Below are 19,049 nucleotides of genomic sequence, written 5' to 3' on the forward strand. Positions count from 1 at the left end.
ATTGGTGAAGGAGAGAGGAGGGCTAAACTGTGGCTGGGAAGCATTTTCTTATGAATTGCTTCCGTGTGTAGAAGCAAAACGTGTTAGTGGACAACACCAGCCGTTTTCCTGGTGAGAGAGAGCAGCTAAAAACAGGAGAGGAGGAGAGAGCAGAGGTCATAGTGCATCAGGAACAACAAATGCTCCCCAAAACAAAGGCTACAGCAGTGGTCCTGGAGGTTTCTCTGCCTGGCTGGGCATACCGTACTGGGCCCCCAAGAGCATCTTAAGGCTAAGTTCATCGTCAGAACCTTCGTAGGAACATCGTTAAATCTCTGAGCGGTTTTCCAAAACCATCGTTATTAAAGTTTTAGTTGAAAATGCTGGTTATTTAGCGCTTGGCCCAGACCAGTTAAGAACAGCTCAGTGTGTTTTTAGATGCCTTTTCACTCTCCCACGTCACTTCATACACAGAACATCTCCACTAAACATACAATCAAGCTGTTTACGGCTATGAAAAGCCAACTGAAAATTATTCATGATTATTATTTGACCATGCTTGTCACTTATGAACATTTTGAACATCTTGGCATAGTTCTGTTATAATCTCCACCCGGCACAGCCAGAAGAGGACTGGCCACCCCTCATAGCCTGGTTCCTCTCTAGGTTTCTTCCTAGGTTTTGGCCTTTCTAGGGAGTTCTTCCTAGCCACCGTGCTTCTACACCTGCATTGCTTGCTGTTTGGGGTTTTAGGCTGGGTTTCTGTACAGCACTTCGAGATATTAGCTGATGTACGAAGGGCTATATAAAATAAACTTGATTTGATTTGATACTATCTCTCTGGAACTGACGATAACTTGGAAACGAAGTTGACTACAAATACAACGTTGCCAATGTCTTTGCAATTGCGCAAGCGAAGGATAAAGAGGAAAACCGAGATGAACGTATAAAAAAAAAAAAATTGGCCTGAAGGCTACATAGGCCTTTATATTTAAAATCATATTGAAATAAATGTCATGTTCAGACAATTAGTTTTACTGTAGGCTAAACTGTCTTGAATTTGCTTCAATATATTTCAATATGTGCAATGATGTGCCAAATTAATCTGATTTAGTGCATTATTATAGGGTAAGCATTAGAACAAGCTGCATGACTATTTGCAGCTGTAGGTGGTAATATCTCTAGGAGCTGATCCGTCATCAGTATTGTGGAATAATTAGAATGTTAAAGTAAGATTTGAATGGAGAAAGCTGATCTGAGAGCAGCACTCTCTTTCGATCCCAACAGTATCAACTCATGCTCCAACAACGCACTTAGCGACCGTTCTCTCTGCGTGGTGTTTTGGGAAACTCATGTTACATCTTCAGCTGTTGTAGGAAAGACGCATCGTTAAAAAACACTCGTAAGCCTAAGTTCCACTGCTATTGGGAAACTGGGCACTGCACAATAAAGGTTGAGGAGACCTGCCCAGGGGTTAGGTAACCACCGATTTCAGGGGGACCATTTTGTGTTACCATGTTCCTGTTGTAATGTACCAGAGAGCGAGAGAGAGTTCAGTCACTATGAAACCAGTGGCTGTAATGTGATGAAGTAGTGTTGCCATGCAACAGCAGTGTTGTGGAGGCTGGGTTGGCATTGGGTTCTCACCAGAGTCCTGAGCCAGCATTCCTCACAGTGGACGTGCCAGCACTGGATGGAGGTGAGGGGCATCGTGTACGAGTCCTGCCACATAGGGGGGAGAGAGCGAAAGAGAGAGCATTAATATAAGAGGTTAAAGGAGAACTGTGTGGACTGACACAAATAGACAAACGCTGGTCGCAGGCACACACGGTACAACACTGGACAGGCCCTGACGAACGACGCCACCAAACCAAAGCACAGGCATGGAAGAGGGGGGTGGCCAGCCCAGCCGGGTGAGAGGGCAGGCAGGCAGAGGGGCGAGGGAGGGTGGGTAGGAAGGGAGCACAGAGAGCCTTACCCTCCGGAGCGGGAGCAGCCGTTTAATCCCGCCGCCGGCCATAACGTAGCCTCTATACAAACAGTAAATGCTGAGCGGGGGGAGGGGCTTTGAACAGCTCTCAGCAACCCGCCTCTCATTGGGCGCTGTTACCGCGAGGGCCCGCCCCGATTGGCCCAGATTCTTGTCTTCAGCCCTGTCTGTTTGGAATCTCTTCCTCTGTAGGGAAGTACAGAGGGGGCACCGCTGAGCACTAGAATGTGGCGGACTACAAAGCATGGAAAGAAACAGGTACGGACGCACTGGACACCGACACATGCATTCAAACACAACCTGGGCGGCACTACGCACTGGAGAGAAAGACCCACTAAAGTTTCTGTTGCAGCTCGTGTGATGTGTTTGAGACTTGTAGCAGGCTCTGAGCAAAATAATCAGCACCATGTACCATGTCCAACACATGTCATAGATTATCATATTACAAGCCAGAACGTTGTTTCTATGAAATGCATTGAAACAGAACAGAGAACACTGAACGTGAAGATGATGTGATGTGAAATCCAATGCATCCATTTAGTGCCCAGTTCCTTAAAGCAACAGCAGGTGGTGGTAGAGATCCATTGATAAGGACTCAGTCTGCCTGTATGGTTCTTTAACAAGTGTTCAGAGAACACAAACAGATTGCAAAACAAACTCCTGCAGAGAAAGATACTCAACTCTACTGCCTTACAAGCACACGCCATTTTGTCTTTCAAAATGAGTGATGAGGTGTTAGCAGTCAAATATGACTCTTCACCACCTTGGCTGGTGGGTTAGACTTTCAGGTTATTGCAGAGGCTATTTCCTCACCCATCTTTAAAAAAATAAAATCAAAATCCCGTCAACAAGCAGCCGTGTTCGTCAGAGCAGAAGAGGAAAAGCGTCTTCACTCCTCAGCCTGGCTGAGTGAGATTTGTGACGGGAGGAGACGACAGCAATGACAAATGAGCTTTACGGTGGTCGCTGGAGGGCAGGAGTGATCAATATGCATCTCTTCCCCTCTCCTCTCCGTCACCCCGGGGCTGGGACGACCTTTAGGAGGGACAGGCGTCAGTAATTGCTTGCTTTTCACAGAGTCAAGAGTCGTGGGGCCCGGGCCAGGGAGAAGGAGCTGCCAAAGCTGAGGAATCTGGCTTCTTCACTCTTCACTCATTCTCAAGGTGAGACTAGAAGATGGCGGGGTGGGGGTGTGTGTGGCTATGAGTGACAATGGAGGAAGTACAACCACAACACACACTCACACTTAGGAAAGGGTTGCTCAGGTATGTGGTGTTCTGTTCTTAATCCATGTTGTCTGATTCTCTCACATAGACCAGGGGAGCGGATGGCCGAGCAGTCATTTGGGACAGGACAGAATCAAATCTCCAGGAACCGGATGCATTGATGGATGTCAAATCACCATGGTGACATCAATAACCAAAGACAGAAGTTTGCTTATTGATCCCCACCAAATGATAATGAACCATCAGTTGAAATGGTCAGAAAACCCCTCAAAGCTGCCGGATGGTAATAAGCCATCCTGCAGCTGGGGATTCAGAGCTATATGACAGTTGGTGCAACAGAATCTCTCTGACACACACACACAATCAATCAATCAGGTGGAGGAGAGATGGCTGACTTTCAGGCCATGCAGGAATCACTTCAACCACCAGACAATATGTCAATACAAAGCCCATGCCTGTAAACTGCAACGCTGCATCCTAAATGGTACCCCATATACCCTATGGGCCCTAGTCAAAAGTAGTGCACTATATAGGGAATAGAGTGTCAATTAGGGCCCTAGTCAAAAGAAGTGCACTATATAGGGGATAAGGTGTTATTTGTGACACAACCAAAAGTTGTTTAAGTAGTGGATGGGCAGGTTGCCTGGGTTCAAACACTCTGATATGGCAAACATGCTTAGAGGCTGAGAGAAAAGCACACGGATGGACAGAGTGAAGGTAAAGGACTATGTTGGTTGCTTACCATGCAGATGAGACACTTATATCTGTCCCCTCGAAGGATCTGTTTCTCCAGTTCCCGGATACGAGCCTTTAGTGCTTCAAACGTGGTGGCTTTCGAGCCCTCTGTGATCCTGCAACAAACGGGAAGAGGCTTGGGTCAGGTCACAGTGACACTCAAAGAGAAAGGATGCTCACCATTACATCACGGAATCCCTTGTTTTGTCTCTATGGTAGCAGCACTGCAGGAATCCAGAGGCCAAGGTATTTGTTGGCCATTTTAATATGTAATCACTCTTAATCTTCTTCCTCAGTCCCAGGATCTGATTGCTTTGAGAGTTATTTCTCGCTGGCAAGCTTTATATTCAGTCCTTCCTTGTCAGGACACTGAGCTGTCTTTATACTGTACATGACACATCCCCATTTAACATCTGTCTATCGGTCTGTATCCTCCCAGGTCCTATCCCTACACTGACTGACCCAGGATGTACAGCTCCCTCCCCTCCTCACCTCTCAGGCCCTCCACTAAATATCCCCTGATTAATGCCCCTGCCTGGAGAATGTACGTTTAACACTGTCCTGCAGCATATGAACGAGCAATAACTAAGTCAATATGTCCGCCAGTGATTGGCTGGGACACGGCGCTGGCCAGATGTTTATGGTGATCCGCTCATTTTCCAGCCAGATGGAGCGCTGATCTACAGTATTGATTTACCATTGGACCAGCTCTCAGCGGGAGACACGCAGCCAGGCACAGCGCTCCCCCACTCCGATTACTGGCCAGTCGGAGGGCCCAGTGCCTTGGCTATCTATAGCTTAATTTATTATACTACTGGCCCTGTGTGGTTCTTCAATGAGGAGTGGATTGCCCTGAGGAACACAGAGACAGTACAGGAGTTGCGCTAGACTGACCACTGTCAACACAACGTAGTTCAACTTACCTAGCCCGATAGCTACACTGAATAAAGCATTGTTTTTGTCTTTAGATATACACACACCAATGCTGTTTTCTCATCGGAAGGTAGCATCATTTGAGTTAAGCTGAATGTGACTTCAAGAGCTTAAAATGTTCCTATGTCTGGTGTTAGTCCATTACAATACACTTGTGACTCGAGTCAACTTGAAACTCTTGTTTGACTGGACAGAGACCTTGGCAAAGGATAGCCAGAGAAGAGAGAGACCAGGCCAGTCATTCTCTCCTGTGACTCCAATCTGCAACACCATGGCCATAAAGCTTTAAAATCTCCTCTTATTAGCAGGGCGCTTGTAAAAAGGCATTTAGCCTTGATTAGCGTGCTTGCTTATAAAGAAGGCCCAGTAGCGGTGTCCTCCGTAGCCTGGTGTTTTCCCTTTAACAGCATCATAAATCCCTGTGGTGGTTTACTCAACCAACACTGTCATTGGGCGGCACTGAGTAAAACTTTTCCCTATAAAAGACCAACCCTCGTCTCCTCTCTCGCTCTCAGGCACGACGTGGTTTGACGATGAATATTAATTTAGCCGGTGATTTATAAGAAACCACATTCTAAAAGTTACTTAATTCCCTCGTGCAATAAAAGGGGGTTTTAATCTTTCTTATGTAGAGGCCTGAGCCGTTGGCGCGATGGATGGCCGATAGAATGTGGGTTTTTGTGTGCCCCTAGTTTACTACACTCTAGGCAGAAGGGACTGGATGATCTCACTGGGATCAAAATAATCAACCATTTGACGATTGTATCAGGTGGGCCAGCCCCAACCCAACCCCAGGCAGACAGGCCAGCTGGACACCAGGCATTAGCAAACTGGATTGTACCATCTATTAGTATCTATATACCACTTTCCCCAAACAGTGCCTCCAGAAAGTACTCACATCCCTTTACTTTTTCCACATTTTGTTGTGTCACAAAGTGGGATTCAAAGTGATTTAATGTAACAATTTTTTGTCCACATTCTACACAAAATCAATGTAAAAACGATTATTTATTTATTTTTTAACATTCTAATAAAAAATAAAACATTTTCATTAAATAAGTATTCAACCCCCGGAGTCAATACATGTTAGAATCACCTTTGGCAGTGATGACAGCTATGTGTCTTTCTGGGTTAGTCTCTAAGAGCTTTGCACAACTGGATTGTACAATATTTGCACATTATTCTGGAAATTCTTCAAGCTCTGTCAAGTTGGTTGTTGATCATTGCTAGACAGCCATTTTCACGTCGTGCCAAAGATTTTAAGATGTTTTAAGTCAAAACTGTAACTAGGCCACTTAGGAACATTCAATGTCATCTTGGTAAGCAACTCCAGTGTATATTGGGCAGTATCCATATTTTCATATCGTCATACTGTTTCAGAACCATACTGGGGTATACGCTATTACCGGAAGTGCACACAAGGGGCGCTATTTTGTTGTTTTTGCTGCAACTAAAAAGTTTGATCTTGACCACTAGCCACTTAGCTAGCAAGTTAGCAAGCCAAATGCATAGCTGGAGCCCTGAGCTGCATATAATTTATGACATCTTATATTTCTTATAATTATACTTAACTTATAAGCAGTGGCGTATTGAAAATCACACCGTCTATATTTCAAAATAGCCTATCTTCGAGAACTACAAAGAAACTGGAGTTGTGTTCAGAAAGGCACAACATACAGAACATAACAGAAAACTAAAATATTATGAGGTACTGTTTCAAAAGTTCTCCACACTGAACATACAAGAGTACCTAGTAAAAAAAAAAAAAAGTCTGGAACCAAAGAACAGTTCATATATGTCATCTCAGTTGAGATGCTCCCCTCTCACTGCCACAGGCTGGAAAGATCCAGAAATATAGAAAGAGAGCGAGAAAGAAAGAGCGAGGGAGAACTTGTCCTTCTTCCCCATTAAGTGTCCTGTGTTCAGTCTGAACGTTTGCGGGAGGCGGTGGAGGCTGTGCCGTGTGCCCATTTCTCATTTCATTAGCCGGGCTTGCCAGGCTCCCTGGGCCACTGCACCCCTGCAATCCATCTCCATCAGCCCGTTATCTTAATCTAGCGTCCATCTACATCCTCGCCTTTCATCTCTCAGGCAGGGAGGGAGGCAGGCAGGGAGGGCCTCCTGAGCACATTACTGGCTGGTGTAATTTCAGTTAGATTCAGGAGAGAGGGAGGAGGACGAAAAGAGAGACCCAGGGGACTGACAACCTTTTACAATGTGGAATAATCCACAACCACCACCATTCACCTTCAGAAAGTATTCACACCCCTTGACTTTTTCCACATTTTGTTGTGTTACAAAATAAAATTGATTTAATTGTCATTTTTGTGAACGATCAACACAAAATACTCAGTAATGTCAAAGTGGAAGAAATATTTTAACATTTGTAAAGATAAGTATTCAAACCAAGTCAATACATGTTAGAATCACCTTTGGCAGCGATTACGGCTGTGAGTCTAGCTAAAGCTTTCCACGCCTGGATTATGCAACATTAATCTTATTGGTTGTTTAATCACCGCTAGAAAACCATTTTCAGGTCTTGCCATAGTTTTAACTTAAATATGCTTGAAAATCTAACTCAGCCACTCAAGCACATTCACGTCTTCTTGGTAAGTAACTCCAGTGTAGATTTGGCCTTGTGTTTTAGGTTAATGTCCTGCTGAAAGGTGAATTAATCTCAGTGACTGGTGGAAAGCAGACCAAAGGGTTTCCTCCAGTATTTAGCTCCATTCTGTTTATTTTTTATTCTGAAAAACTGCCCCGTCTTTAACGATTACAAGCATACCCATAACATGATTCAGCTACCACTATGCTTGAAAATATGGAGAGCAGTACTCAGTAATGTGTTGTATTGGATTTGCCCCAAACATATCGTTTTGTATTCAGGGAAAAAAGTTAATTCCTTTGCCACATTTTTTGCAGTATTACATTAGTGCCTTATTGCAAACAGGATGCATGTTTTGGAATATTGTTATTCTGTACAAGCTTCCTTCTTTTCACTCTGTAAATTAGGTTAGTATTGTGGAGAAACTACAATGTTGTTGATCCATCCTCAGTTTTCTCCTATCACAGCCATTAAACTCTGTAATGGTTTAAAGTCACCAATGGTCTCATGGTGAAATCCATGAGCCATTTCTGTCCTCTCCGGTAACTGAGTTAGGAAGGACGCCTGTATCTTTGTAATGACTGGGTGTATTGATACACCATCCAAAGTGTAATTAATAACTTCACCATGCTCAAAGGGATATTCAATGTCTTTTTTTCTTCATTTAATGTTTTTATATCTACCGATAGGTGCCCTTCTTTGCGAACCATTGGGTGTTTGTGGTTGAATTTCACTGCTCAACTGAGGGACCTTAAAGATAATTGTATGTGTATGGTACAGAGCGGAGATAGTCATTACAAAATCATGGTAAACACTATTATTGCACACAGAGTGAGTCCATGCAACTTATGTAAATTGTTAAGGACATTTTTACTCTTGAACTTCTTTAGGCTTGTCATAACGGGGTTGAACACTTATTGACTCAAGACATTTCATCTTTTAATCGATTTGTAAAATTATAGAAGAACATCATTCCACTTTGACATTATGGGGTCGTGTGTGTAATCCCTTAAGGCAATGTCCACGCCAGCACGTGAATCTAATCAGCGTAATAAAAAGTCACAAAAAGAAATTAAGCAAACTATTCACATTTTTGCAACCAGGAAATGGCGGAGCGATTTCTGCATTGTGCATCTTTAACTAAACTGACACCAGATAAAACATTGAAGTCACAATTGATTTCTTCAGCTCCAGCCCTTGTGTGTGAGGAAGGTCTCAGATGGCTATAGGGGGAGGGCTTCTTTCTCTCACAGGGTCCGAGGGAGGAGGTGGGGTAGAGTCATCACTTAGAAATTGAGGACAGATTCAATTACTTGCGAAGCTACACGGAAATCTCTGCCATTGTTTCATGTTGAGCATGACATTTTGCAGCAATCACATTGGCGGCATTGGAGAGGTCATTTATCTTGTTGGGAACGAGTGGGGTTGGAGACGACCTCAATGCCAAGAGATCATTACCCATCTGGGATGAGATCAGAGATTTCACTACCGCCACACACACACACACACACACAATGCATCAGCATAACGAAAGGAGACAAACCTCATTTTCATTTGAGAACGAGGGCTGAGAAAGTCCCTACAAATACATGCATTTTGCAAACAGCAAGGAGGGAATTTCAGCCTCGTTCTTCTAAAATCATTCAATCCCTTATTTGGTCTCCTTAAAGGGATTCTCAGATTAAACCTACTTCTTTCGTATCAGGAAATTGCCCATAAAACTGTCACACTGCATGCCCATTTCTTTACTTATAGATTTTGGCACAGAAATTCATAGAATGCCAACAGAAAGATCCAAATGGAACAACATGCGGCAGGTAGCCTAGTGGTTAGAGCGTTGGGTCAGTAACCGAAAGGTTGCTAGATCGAATCCCCGAGCTGACAAGGTAAAAATCTGTGGTTCTGCACCTGAACAAGGCAGTTAACCCACTGTTCCTAGGCCGTCATTGTAAATAATAATTTGTTCTTAACTGACTTGCCTAGTTAAATAAAGGTTAAATAAATAAAAAATGTAATTTAATGATTTATTTGTATTTCAATAAAATCACTACCACATCTCTTTCTCTTCTGTGACAATACTAATAATACTGTCTTGTTCCTCCCACTAAGCCAGTGGTTCCAAAACTTTTTATAGTCCGTACCCCTTCAAACATTCTACCTCCAGCTCTAGCACCAGGGTCAGCGCACTCTTAAATGTTGTTTTTTGCCATCATTGTAAACCTGCCACACACACACTATACAATACATTTATTAAACATAAGAATGTGTGAGTTGTCACAACCCGGTTTGTGGAAAGTGACAAGGAGCTCTTATAGGACCAGGGCACAAATAATAATAATCAATAATTTTGCTATTTATTTAACCATTTTACATATAAAACATTATTTGTTCATCAAAAATGGTGAATAACTCACCACAGGTTAATAAGAAGGGTGTGCTTGACAGGATGCACATAACTCTGCAATGTTGGGTTGTATTGGAGAGTCTCTCCGTCTTAAATAATTTTACACACACAGTCTGTGCCTGTATGTAGTTTTCATAATAGTTAGGGCCGAGAATCCAAATAGGTACGTGATTGCAAAGGGCATCAGTGTCTTAACAGCGGGATTTGCTAAGGCAAGAAACTCTGAGCGCAGCCCAATCCAGAAATCTGGCAGTGGCTTCTGATTAAATTAAATTTTCCCAGAACCGCTTGTTGCAATTTCGATGAGGCACTCTTGTTCAGATATCGATAAATGGACTGGAAGCAGGGGATGAAAGGGATAACGAATCCAGTTGTTTGTGTCGTCCGTTTCGGAAAAGTACCTGCGTAATTGCGCACCCAGCTCACTCAGTTGCTTCGCCATACATACCACATTTGACATTGTCCATAAGCTTGAGTTCATTTGCACAAAAAAAAAATCAAACAATGATGGAAAGACCTGTGTGTTGTCCTTGTTAATGCAGCCAAAAAAAGAGCTCTTAATCATAGCCTCAATTTTGTCCCCACATTGAATATAGTTGCGGAGAGTCCCTGTTATCCTAGATTCAGATCATTCAGGCGAGAAAAAACATCACCCAGATAGGCCAGTCGTGTGAGAAACTCGTCATCATGCAAGCGGTCAGACAAGTGAAAATGATGGTCAGTAAAGAAAACTAAGCTTGTCTCTCAATTTAAAAAAAAGTGTCAATACTTTGCCCCTTGATAACCAGAGCACTTCTGTATGTTGTAAAAGCATTACATGGTCGCTGCCCACATCATTGCATAATGCAGAAAATACACGAGAGTTCAGGGGCCTTGCCTTAACAAAGTGAACAATTTTCACTGTAGAGTCCAAAACATCTGTCAAGCTGTCAGGCATTTCCTTGGCAGCAAGAGCCTCTCTGTGGATGCTGCAGTGTACCCAAGTGGCGACTGGAGCAACTGCTTGCACGCGCATTACCACTCCACTATGTCTCCCTGTCATGGCTTTTACGCCATCAGTACAGATACCAACATCTTGACCACCAAATACCATTTGATGTCACAAGCTGTCCAGTACTTTAAAAATATCCTCTCCTGTTGTCCTGGTTTCCAGTGGTTTGCAGAAGAGGATGTCTTCCTTAATAGACCCCCCATAAACATAACAGACATATACCAGGAGTTGTGCCAGGCCTGCCACGTCTGTTGACTCATCCAGCTGTAACGCATAGAATTCACTGGCTTGTATGCGAAGCAGTAATTGTTTCAAAACATCTTCTGCCATGTCACTGATGCATCGTGAAACAGTGTTGTTTGATGAAGGCATTGTCTGGATAGTTTTTTTGGATGTTTCCCCCAGCATTGTCCCAGCCAAATCCGCAGCAGGAAGAATTAAGTCCTCCACAATAGTATGGGGCTTGCCTGCCGTAGCTACTCGGTAGCTCACCATATAAGACGCTTCTAGCCCCTTCTTATTAATGGTATCTGTTGCTTTTATACATGTCTTACTACTCGAAAGACGTAGTTATTCTTGCTCAAGAAAATCCCACGGCTTATTTTTCAAATTGTCATGTTTTGTTTCTAAATGTCTGCGCAACAGTGAAGGTTTCCCGCCAGAGAGGAACGGTTAATGTGATTGGATGTTAATTATTTGACTAGGCTACCTGTATTTGACATTGTGTCGTTATTTCGCTGAACACTAGATGGTTTAATTATATTTGAAACGAGGCTGCTCAGGCGAGAGAAAAACGCGCCCAAATGCATAGCTCCGTTGGAAAATATAAATGTACTGTTTGAAAATGATTGATCCCCACCAAATGATTATGAACCATCAGTTGAAATGGTCAGAAACCCCCTCCAGTTAGGGAATACCTGCAGTAAGCCAACAGACACTAAGGAGGAATGGTTAAAAACTATAATTCCCAGAACAACCCTCTCTCTATGATGAATGACATCATTCCCCTCCGGCGTATAATAAAATATCCTCCAAACATCCCCTGGAACCTGATCAAATAAGGATTTTTCTAAACTGGGTGGGTCGAGCCCTAAAAGCTGATCGGCTGTCAGCAGTGGTATATCAGACCGTTTACACGGGTATGACAAAAAAAATATTTTTACTGCTCTAATTACATTGGTAACCAGTTCATAATAGCAATAAGGCACCTCAGGGGTTTGTGGTATATGGCCAATATACCACGGCTAAGGGCTGTGTCCAGGCACTCCACAATGCGTCATGCCTAATAACAGTCCTTAGCCATGGTATATTGGCCATATACCACATCCCTTGAGGTGCCTTATTGCTTAAGTAGAAAACAACGGCAAGGAGGGAGAAAAACAAGAAATATCTGGGAATAATACAGGTTCAGCTAGAGAGTGACTGTCTGTGGAGGTGTCCCAAACGGCACCCTATTACGTGTATAGTGCACTACGTTTGACTTTCTTTTTCCCCATAGGGCACAATCAAAAGTAGTGCACTATATAGGGAATAGGGTGCCAACCAGTGAGTATGTGCCCCAGAGCAGACTGGTTGGTGGAAACATGGCCTGCGATATTAAATACACGGGCGTGTCACATCTGGAGCAGAGCAGCCGATAGCTAAGCTAATAAAGCTGATTCAGGAGGCAGGCAGGAGGCCCTTCTCATGGCTTAGGCCTACTCTTCCTTCTGTCTGACAACCAGCGGGAGTGATCTATGGCCTGCCCGCCTAACACACCTAATGCCCCTCTCCACCACATAATGGCACAGAGAGGTGGCTGTCACCAATATGTGTGTGTGTGTGTGTGTGTGGGAAGGAGATGGACCGTGTGTGTATGTGTGTATAAGAGGGGAGGCAGGGAGCCTCAACAGGGTTACAGTGATGAATCAACCTAAGCTGTCATGCTCCTGGCTTCACCACTTAGGGAGCGCTCACCTGTCTTTCTTCATGCCGACACACACACAACAAAAAAAGAGCAACTCGCTATTCCTACACTCACTTAAGCCTAAACCACCGACACTGTTATCCTTATGGACACAAGGCTTTCCATCCCTAACCCTCAGACAGTCATTGTGTTTACATCGGTCTGTCTGCCACACAGACGGATCATAACCACACTGCCCCAGAGGATGTGCTGCTGATGAATTCATCCTCCCACTCTGCACACACACATTCATCCTGGGTACACACAGTCACCCAGGAAGAGGGGTGGAGGGATAGGGCCAGATACGTGATCACAGTGTACTGATGAGGCCAGATCAGGGTTGCGTCCCAAATGGGCCGTCATTCCCTTTATAGTACACCACTTCTGACCAGGGCCCATAGGGCTCCAGTCAAAAGCAGTGCACTATAAAGGGAATAGGGTGCCATTTGGGATACACCCCAGATCAATACACCTCAAGCTGCTATGCTTATGCACCAGTTCAGATCTCCAGCAGCAGGCTGATATTTAATATGTGGCTAGACCAGCTCTACTCTAAGCTGAGCAACTTCCTCCTGATTGATTCATTTAAATTCAGACACACAAGAGTGTGTGTAGAAAAGTGTGTGTGTGTGTGTGTGTGTGTGTGTGTGTGTGTGTGTGTGTGTGTGGGGAGAAGTGTGTGTGTGTGTGTGTGTGTGTGTGTGTGACTACGGGCGCTAAGAGAAAGAGGAAATAAACATGTGTGTGTGGATTTAGAAAACACTTGCTACTCTCGTACTACTAGGCATTTTAACATGAGCCCTTCACAGGAAGTCAATGATGATGATGGCGGCTGAGGGAGAGTAAGAAACGGAGCCGTTTGGCTGCTTTGTTGAAACCAAAACAATCATTTATCTCAGTCAGAGTCAGCAGGGGAAATGGACACTGAGGAAAGGAAATGGCCAAATGAGATGTGAGGAAGGAGTCAGAAGTAGTCAGTAAGTCAGTCAGTCTCTGAGGCTTGGACAAGTGAAGGCAGCAAGGAAGAGAGAGAGAGGGATTGTGATGGAAGGCAGTGGCAGACTGCAGTTTTGACCTGTGGCCATGTTTAAGATAGGGGTGGGGGGAAACTGAAGCAACTGAGCCAAAATGGGGAGCAAGAGGAGCAAAGGGGGAGAACATGGAATATGCCAAACATGCAGAAGCAAGCAATCAACCAAAATCCCCCTCTCTCTCCACTAGCTGTGCTGCTCTGACCCCAATTACCCATTCAGAGGGGCCGGCCATGCTGCTGCTGGTGGAAATTGTTTTCTGGGCGCCGCTTGTCGGGGAATATGGATGAGGACATGGAGATGAGGGAATTAGAGGGGCTGCCCTTTCACATGAACAGGTTATTCACATTTATCTGCTGCTTGGCAGGGAGGGGCTGGGGAGACTGGAGCTGGGCTTCTACTAGGAGGTCTGCTGCTAGGTAGGTAGCAGGAGGGAGGTAGTGTGTGTGTGCTTATGTGGTGAAATTAGGATTCCTGCGTGGTGCTGTGTGTCTGGCCCAGATGGAGCACACGGCTACAGAGAGAGGATCAATACCATTGGAGCCTCTCTGTGATCAGACCAGTGGATGAAGTGAGTCAAAGCACAGATTCACCGGCTATCTCACCGCAGGAGGAAAAACGACCACACAAAATGCATCATTTATGACCCAACCGGCCGGGCGCAGGAAGGAAAGAAAACTAATTTGAGAGTAATAGAAACGAGATAGGAAAGGGCTTGGGCAGGTGTGTGTGTGTGTGCTCTGGGGCTGAGAAGAGAGGGGAGGACGGGATGGAGAGATGATTCTTACTTCTCTATTTCGCTGTTTTTACAGGTCCGGGGCGCGTTGGAGGTTGAGCAGGCGGCGTTGGGGTCCTGAGGCAGCTGCTGCTTGCTGCTCTCGCCATTGCTCGTGGAGGGCATCTCTGCAGAGAGAGATGGGGAACTATGACAACTGACCTTGACATTAAATCAATACGGTCAAAAGATTTCAATATGGTAACCATAAAAACAGAAGATGACATCTTGTTCCAAGCCTCAACTCACCATCACTGGCCCATTTGGAGAACTCTGCTGCTATTCTGTTGGACGGCATTCCACCACTGAAAGAGCAGAAACAAACAAAACCCAAGTCAGTAGAGTAGACCAGAGTGGACTTCAGTAGAGTAGACCAGAGTGGACTTCAGTAGAGTGGTAGGAGTGAGAACCTACTTCAACACCGCCCCGCGCAGGGCCTCCCGTTCTTTGGCTTCTCCTTGGTCCTCTCCGGAGCAGGGAATGATGTCTGCCTCTGTGTACTGGGCCTTGCCGTACTCTAGCGTGTCGTCTCCATCCACGTCCAGGTCGGCGTCGCTGTCGTGGCTCTCCTTCGTGCTACACATGGCAAAGCCTGTTCCTGAGGAGAGGGAGGGGGGCAGAGGGAGGGAGGGGAGAGCGGAGGGGGGCAGAGTCATTGCCTAGGCTCTGTCAGACCATGCAACCGTCCTTAATATTGTGGAGGGAAATACAAATGCGTTTAAACACTGTATATACACTTCACAACCTCTGAAGCAGGCAGTTCTGTCATGTCAGACAGGATGACAGTGCAAAGCAGGGCTCCAACAGCAGCAAGCCCTTCTTCCAGACCCCGTCTCCCTATCGCTCTCTCTACACATGTAGACCAGCAGGGTAAGAAAGATCTGAGCTAGCTATTAAACCTGCTGCTAAAGCAAACTGATTGAAATAGACATGTTGAGATGCTGCAATCTCCCCCTCCCTCCCTCCCTGTAAAGTGTTGTTGGCTGTCAGCGGCAGACAGAGGGAAGAGGTTTACTGGGTTGTGTCAGCTGTCTGTCAGCTGCCAGTGGATGGTTATCTGGTTATGGGAGCGTGGCAGTCTGGGGGGGCTGACTGACTGGCGGTAGATCTGACTGGCACCTCTATAAACCCTGTGATGAGCGGCCCACCAGACAAACTCCTGCCTGACTGCTGGCTCTTTCAGCTCCACTTAGGACTTGCCTCTCCCCCTGCCTGTGCTGCCACAGAGACGCACACAGCGCTGGAGGCTGATTGAGTGGTCAGGGACCGAGTCTCTCACTCGTCTAGGACTGGACACTGACGTGTCAGAACAGGAGATGGTATAGGGCTGTGGTGGGGTACAGACAGACTGGGCTCATGTGGAGACATAGGTAGAGCCATGGATAGATGTCCTAAAGTCAACCCAGCACAGAGACCCAGAAGGCAGGCAGCCTCCTCCCCTCCCTCTGTGAAGGCTGGAGGAAGCTCTGTGCTGAGGGAGCTGCTGCTCGAGGAGAGGATAAAACTCTGTCCCTGCCTGCCACCAAGGCTAACCCTTTTTACAATGTGCCCATGCTTTTAGTGATCACATAAAAAGGGACCTTTTAAGTTTTATTTGGTCCCTGTGGTTGCGTGGAGCATATGCGAACAATGGCTGTGGTGCATAAATGTCTGTTCAGCTGCTGGTGGCAGAGGAAGTATTACCAGACAGCGGGGACCAGCGGGCAGCATGGAAGCCTATCCTATCCAGATAGACCACCACCATTCATGGACTTTGAGATGATTGAAATACTATAGAGCAAGGGATGGGCTAATAATGTGTTTTTCAAGTCCAAGCCTTTGTCTCTCCCACAGCACAGTCAACCACCTGGACCTGGGGGATGCCTCTAAGGCCGCTGGGAAGGAAGGGAGGTATGGCGGCCGGGCCAGGTCTGGTGGTAAGGTCGTAAATTAGATAAATTAAATGCAGGGCATCATTTGCAGTTTATCTACTGTGAACGAGTGGCAACACGTAGGAGAGGCTAAAATAAATAAATAGATAGTCCCTGCGTCCCGACCACTAATGGCGGCCGCTGGCCAGGCACATTGGGGAGGAGAAAGTGGCAGAGGGTTGGAAGGAACCTGAAATCACTGTTAATCCAATCAATTGATCAGGGTATGGATCCTGCGGCTAGTTAGCGATGCATGGCTGGGATTGGGGCCAGGAGATGGGAGGGACAGAGGCAGAGCAGCACAGCATTGATTTTCAAAAGGCTGTGGTGTGGTGGCTCTCTGGCTGAGGAGAGAGGCTCTAGATGCTTTCACTGTTCCCGACCCACCCACTGACAAGGCCGGGGCCACTGTTGCCCCTAAGAAGTGGACTTTCCACTGCTAAGTGTTACTAGGTAGGATTAGCCTTAAACCCAGTGGGACATGGAGAAATATTTCTCTCAAATATACTTCCCCCAACTGGAACCGACAGGTGTGGGCTGCCTACAACTGCTGCATTCGATCCAATTCAATCTCAATTCACCACAGCGGTAAGTGTGGAAGAAGACTATAAAGACAAGTAGGGAAAACAAGATCCCCATCACACTGATAGTTGACTGATAGAAACTAAAACGAGGGGATGCTGTAAAAGCAAGTGGCATGCAGCCGAACCGTCCGGCTGAAATTGGATTGCCCAAAGTCCGACCCGGTTGATGTCCCATGAGCAGAGAGGAGGAGGAAGACTACAGCAGTCTGAAGTAACAGGTAGTGTCCCAAATGCCACTCTATTCACCATTAAAGTGCACTACTTCTTACCAGAGCCCCATGGGCCATGGTCAAAAACTAAATAGGGAATAGGGTGCCATTTAGGACGCAAAGATGCTGTTGGGTTGCCCAGCCTGGTCATGCTGCTCAGCTCAGTTCAGGCCCCATCTCTCCCTTTAACCAGTCTTGGCAGGCAATCTAATCTCCCCTGAAAAGGTCAGCGCCACTATAACTGCCTTTCAGTCACATTATGCACGCTGTTGCACGCGCTCCCTCTCTCTCTCCCTCCATCTCTCTCTCCGACCCCAGGGGATAGGCTACTCCCTTTTTGCCCCTACTCCTGGCAGATCATCTAGGATCAATACTTGGGTGGCACATTTTGGGGAATATTCAGAGGTGGAAACTTTCCATGGGAATTAATGGGAATATATTGGAATTAACGGGAATACATGGGATTTAACAGAAATATGTAAATGAATATTAATACCATTTAAATGTAGATGTTTTTTTTGCATTGGATACATTTACCATATCAAGACAGAAACCTTTTACCTTATCATAAGTAGACATAATTGCAAATGATTAAATCCTTCCAATAAAAATAAAAATAATTGAGTTACCAATTGGATCTTTAATTAAATGACTCTTCACATGGGATGATTTCACTGAACAACAAAAGGGAATATTGAATGATCCCCAATGATCCATCGCATCTCCCAAAAACGTTTTCAACACAGTCTAGAAACTAAACTTAGTCTAGAAACTAAAGCCATGGTTGTCTTCCTCTCAGGCTTCCATGTCTTCTCCCTGGACATCCTCAATGTCCACCTCTTGGACATCAGACTGAGGCCTCATCTTCACTGTCACTTTCCAACCTTGTTGAGGATGGCTCGTTGTCAGGCTCAAAAAGCCTCAAATTTGCCCAGATGGTCACCAATTTTTCAACCCTTGTATTGGTCTGCCTGTAGAGTGCTTTGGTGTGTGTGTTCCCAGACAAGGACCAGTTGCGCTCTGAGGTGGCTGATGTTGGTGGGATTTGGATGATGATGGAGGCAACAGGGGAAAGAGCCTCAGATCCACAAAGTCCCTTCCACCAGGTGGCTGATGAGATATGTTGGCACGACTGCCATATTGCATCTCCATCCCAAAGCCCTTGCTTGGAAGTGTACCTCTCCAGACAGCCAAGAATCTTGCCCTCATCCAGGCCAAGGTGGCGAGACACGGTAGTGATGACACCATAGGCCTTGTTGATCTCTGCACCATACAGGATGCTCTTGCCAGCATACTTGGGGGTCCAAAATGTACGCTGCGGCGTGTATGGGCTTCAGGCAGAAGTATTCACCCTTTTTGATGCATTTCAGAACTGCAGTTTCCTCTGCTTGGAGCAACAGTGAAGTGGGCAGGGCAGTACGGATTTATTCTCTTACATCTGCAAGCAGAGTCTGAACATCAGAAAGGATGGCATTGTCTCCCTCAATCCGTGCAATGGTTACTGCTATAGGTTTCAGAAGTTTCAGGCTGCTTACCACTCTCTCCCAAAATACATCATCCAGGATGATCCCCTTGATAGGGCTGTCCATATCAGCAAACTGTGATATGGCCATTTCTTGAGACTCCTTCCCCTCCAGGAGACTGTCAAACAGGATGACAAAACCACCCCAACGGGTGTTGCTGGGCAGCTTCAATGTGGTGCTCTTATTCTTCTCACTTTGCTTGGTGAGGT

At 45.6% G+C, this 19,049-nt stretch overlaps 1 protein-coding gene across 9 annotated transcripts in view; it reads right to left on the minus strand.

Moving 5' to 3' along the window:
• The window catches only part of LOC139559721 (E3 ubiquitin-protein ligase RNF220-like), a 193,491-nt gene that overhangs the window by 9,583 nt on the left and 164,859 nt on the right, over nt 1-19,049 (minus strand). For 4 of the 9 annotated variants that reach the window (XM_071375966.1, XM_071375970.1, XM_071375968.1 and 1 more), the window contains 6 exons: nt 15,029-15,212; nt 14,864-14,919; nt 14,628-14,742; nt 3,938-4,046; nt 1,958-2,155; nt 1,627-1,701 (listed from right to left, as the gene is read on the minus strand). In XM_071375966.1, the coding sequence (XP_071232067.1) occupies nt 1,627-1,701; nt 1,958-2,155; nt 3,938-4,046; nt 14,628-14,742; nt 14,864-14,919; nt 15,029-15,212 (737 nt within the window). The remainder of the gene's footprint in view (nt 1-1,626; nt 1,702-1,957; nt 2,156-3,937; nt 4,047-14,627; nt 14,743-14,863; nt 14,920-15,028; nt 15,213-19,049) is intronic. The other 5 variants (XM_071375972.1, XM_071375973.1, XM_071375974.1 and 2 more) reach the window with 2 other exon arrangements.

The sequence above is a fragment of the Salvelinus alpinus genome, chromosome 30 (assembly GCF_045679555.1).
Source record: "Salvelinus alpinus chromosome 30, SLU_Salpinus.1, whole genome shotgun sequence".
Classification (NCBI taxonomy): Eukaryota; Metazoa; Chordata; class Actinopteri; order Salmoniformes; family Salmonidae; genus Salvelinus; species Salvelinus alpinus.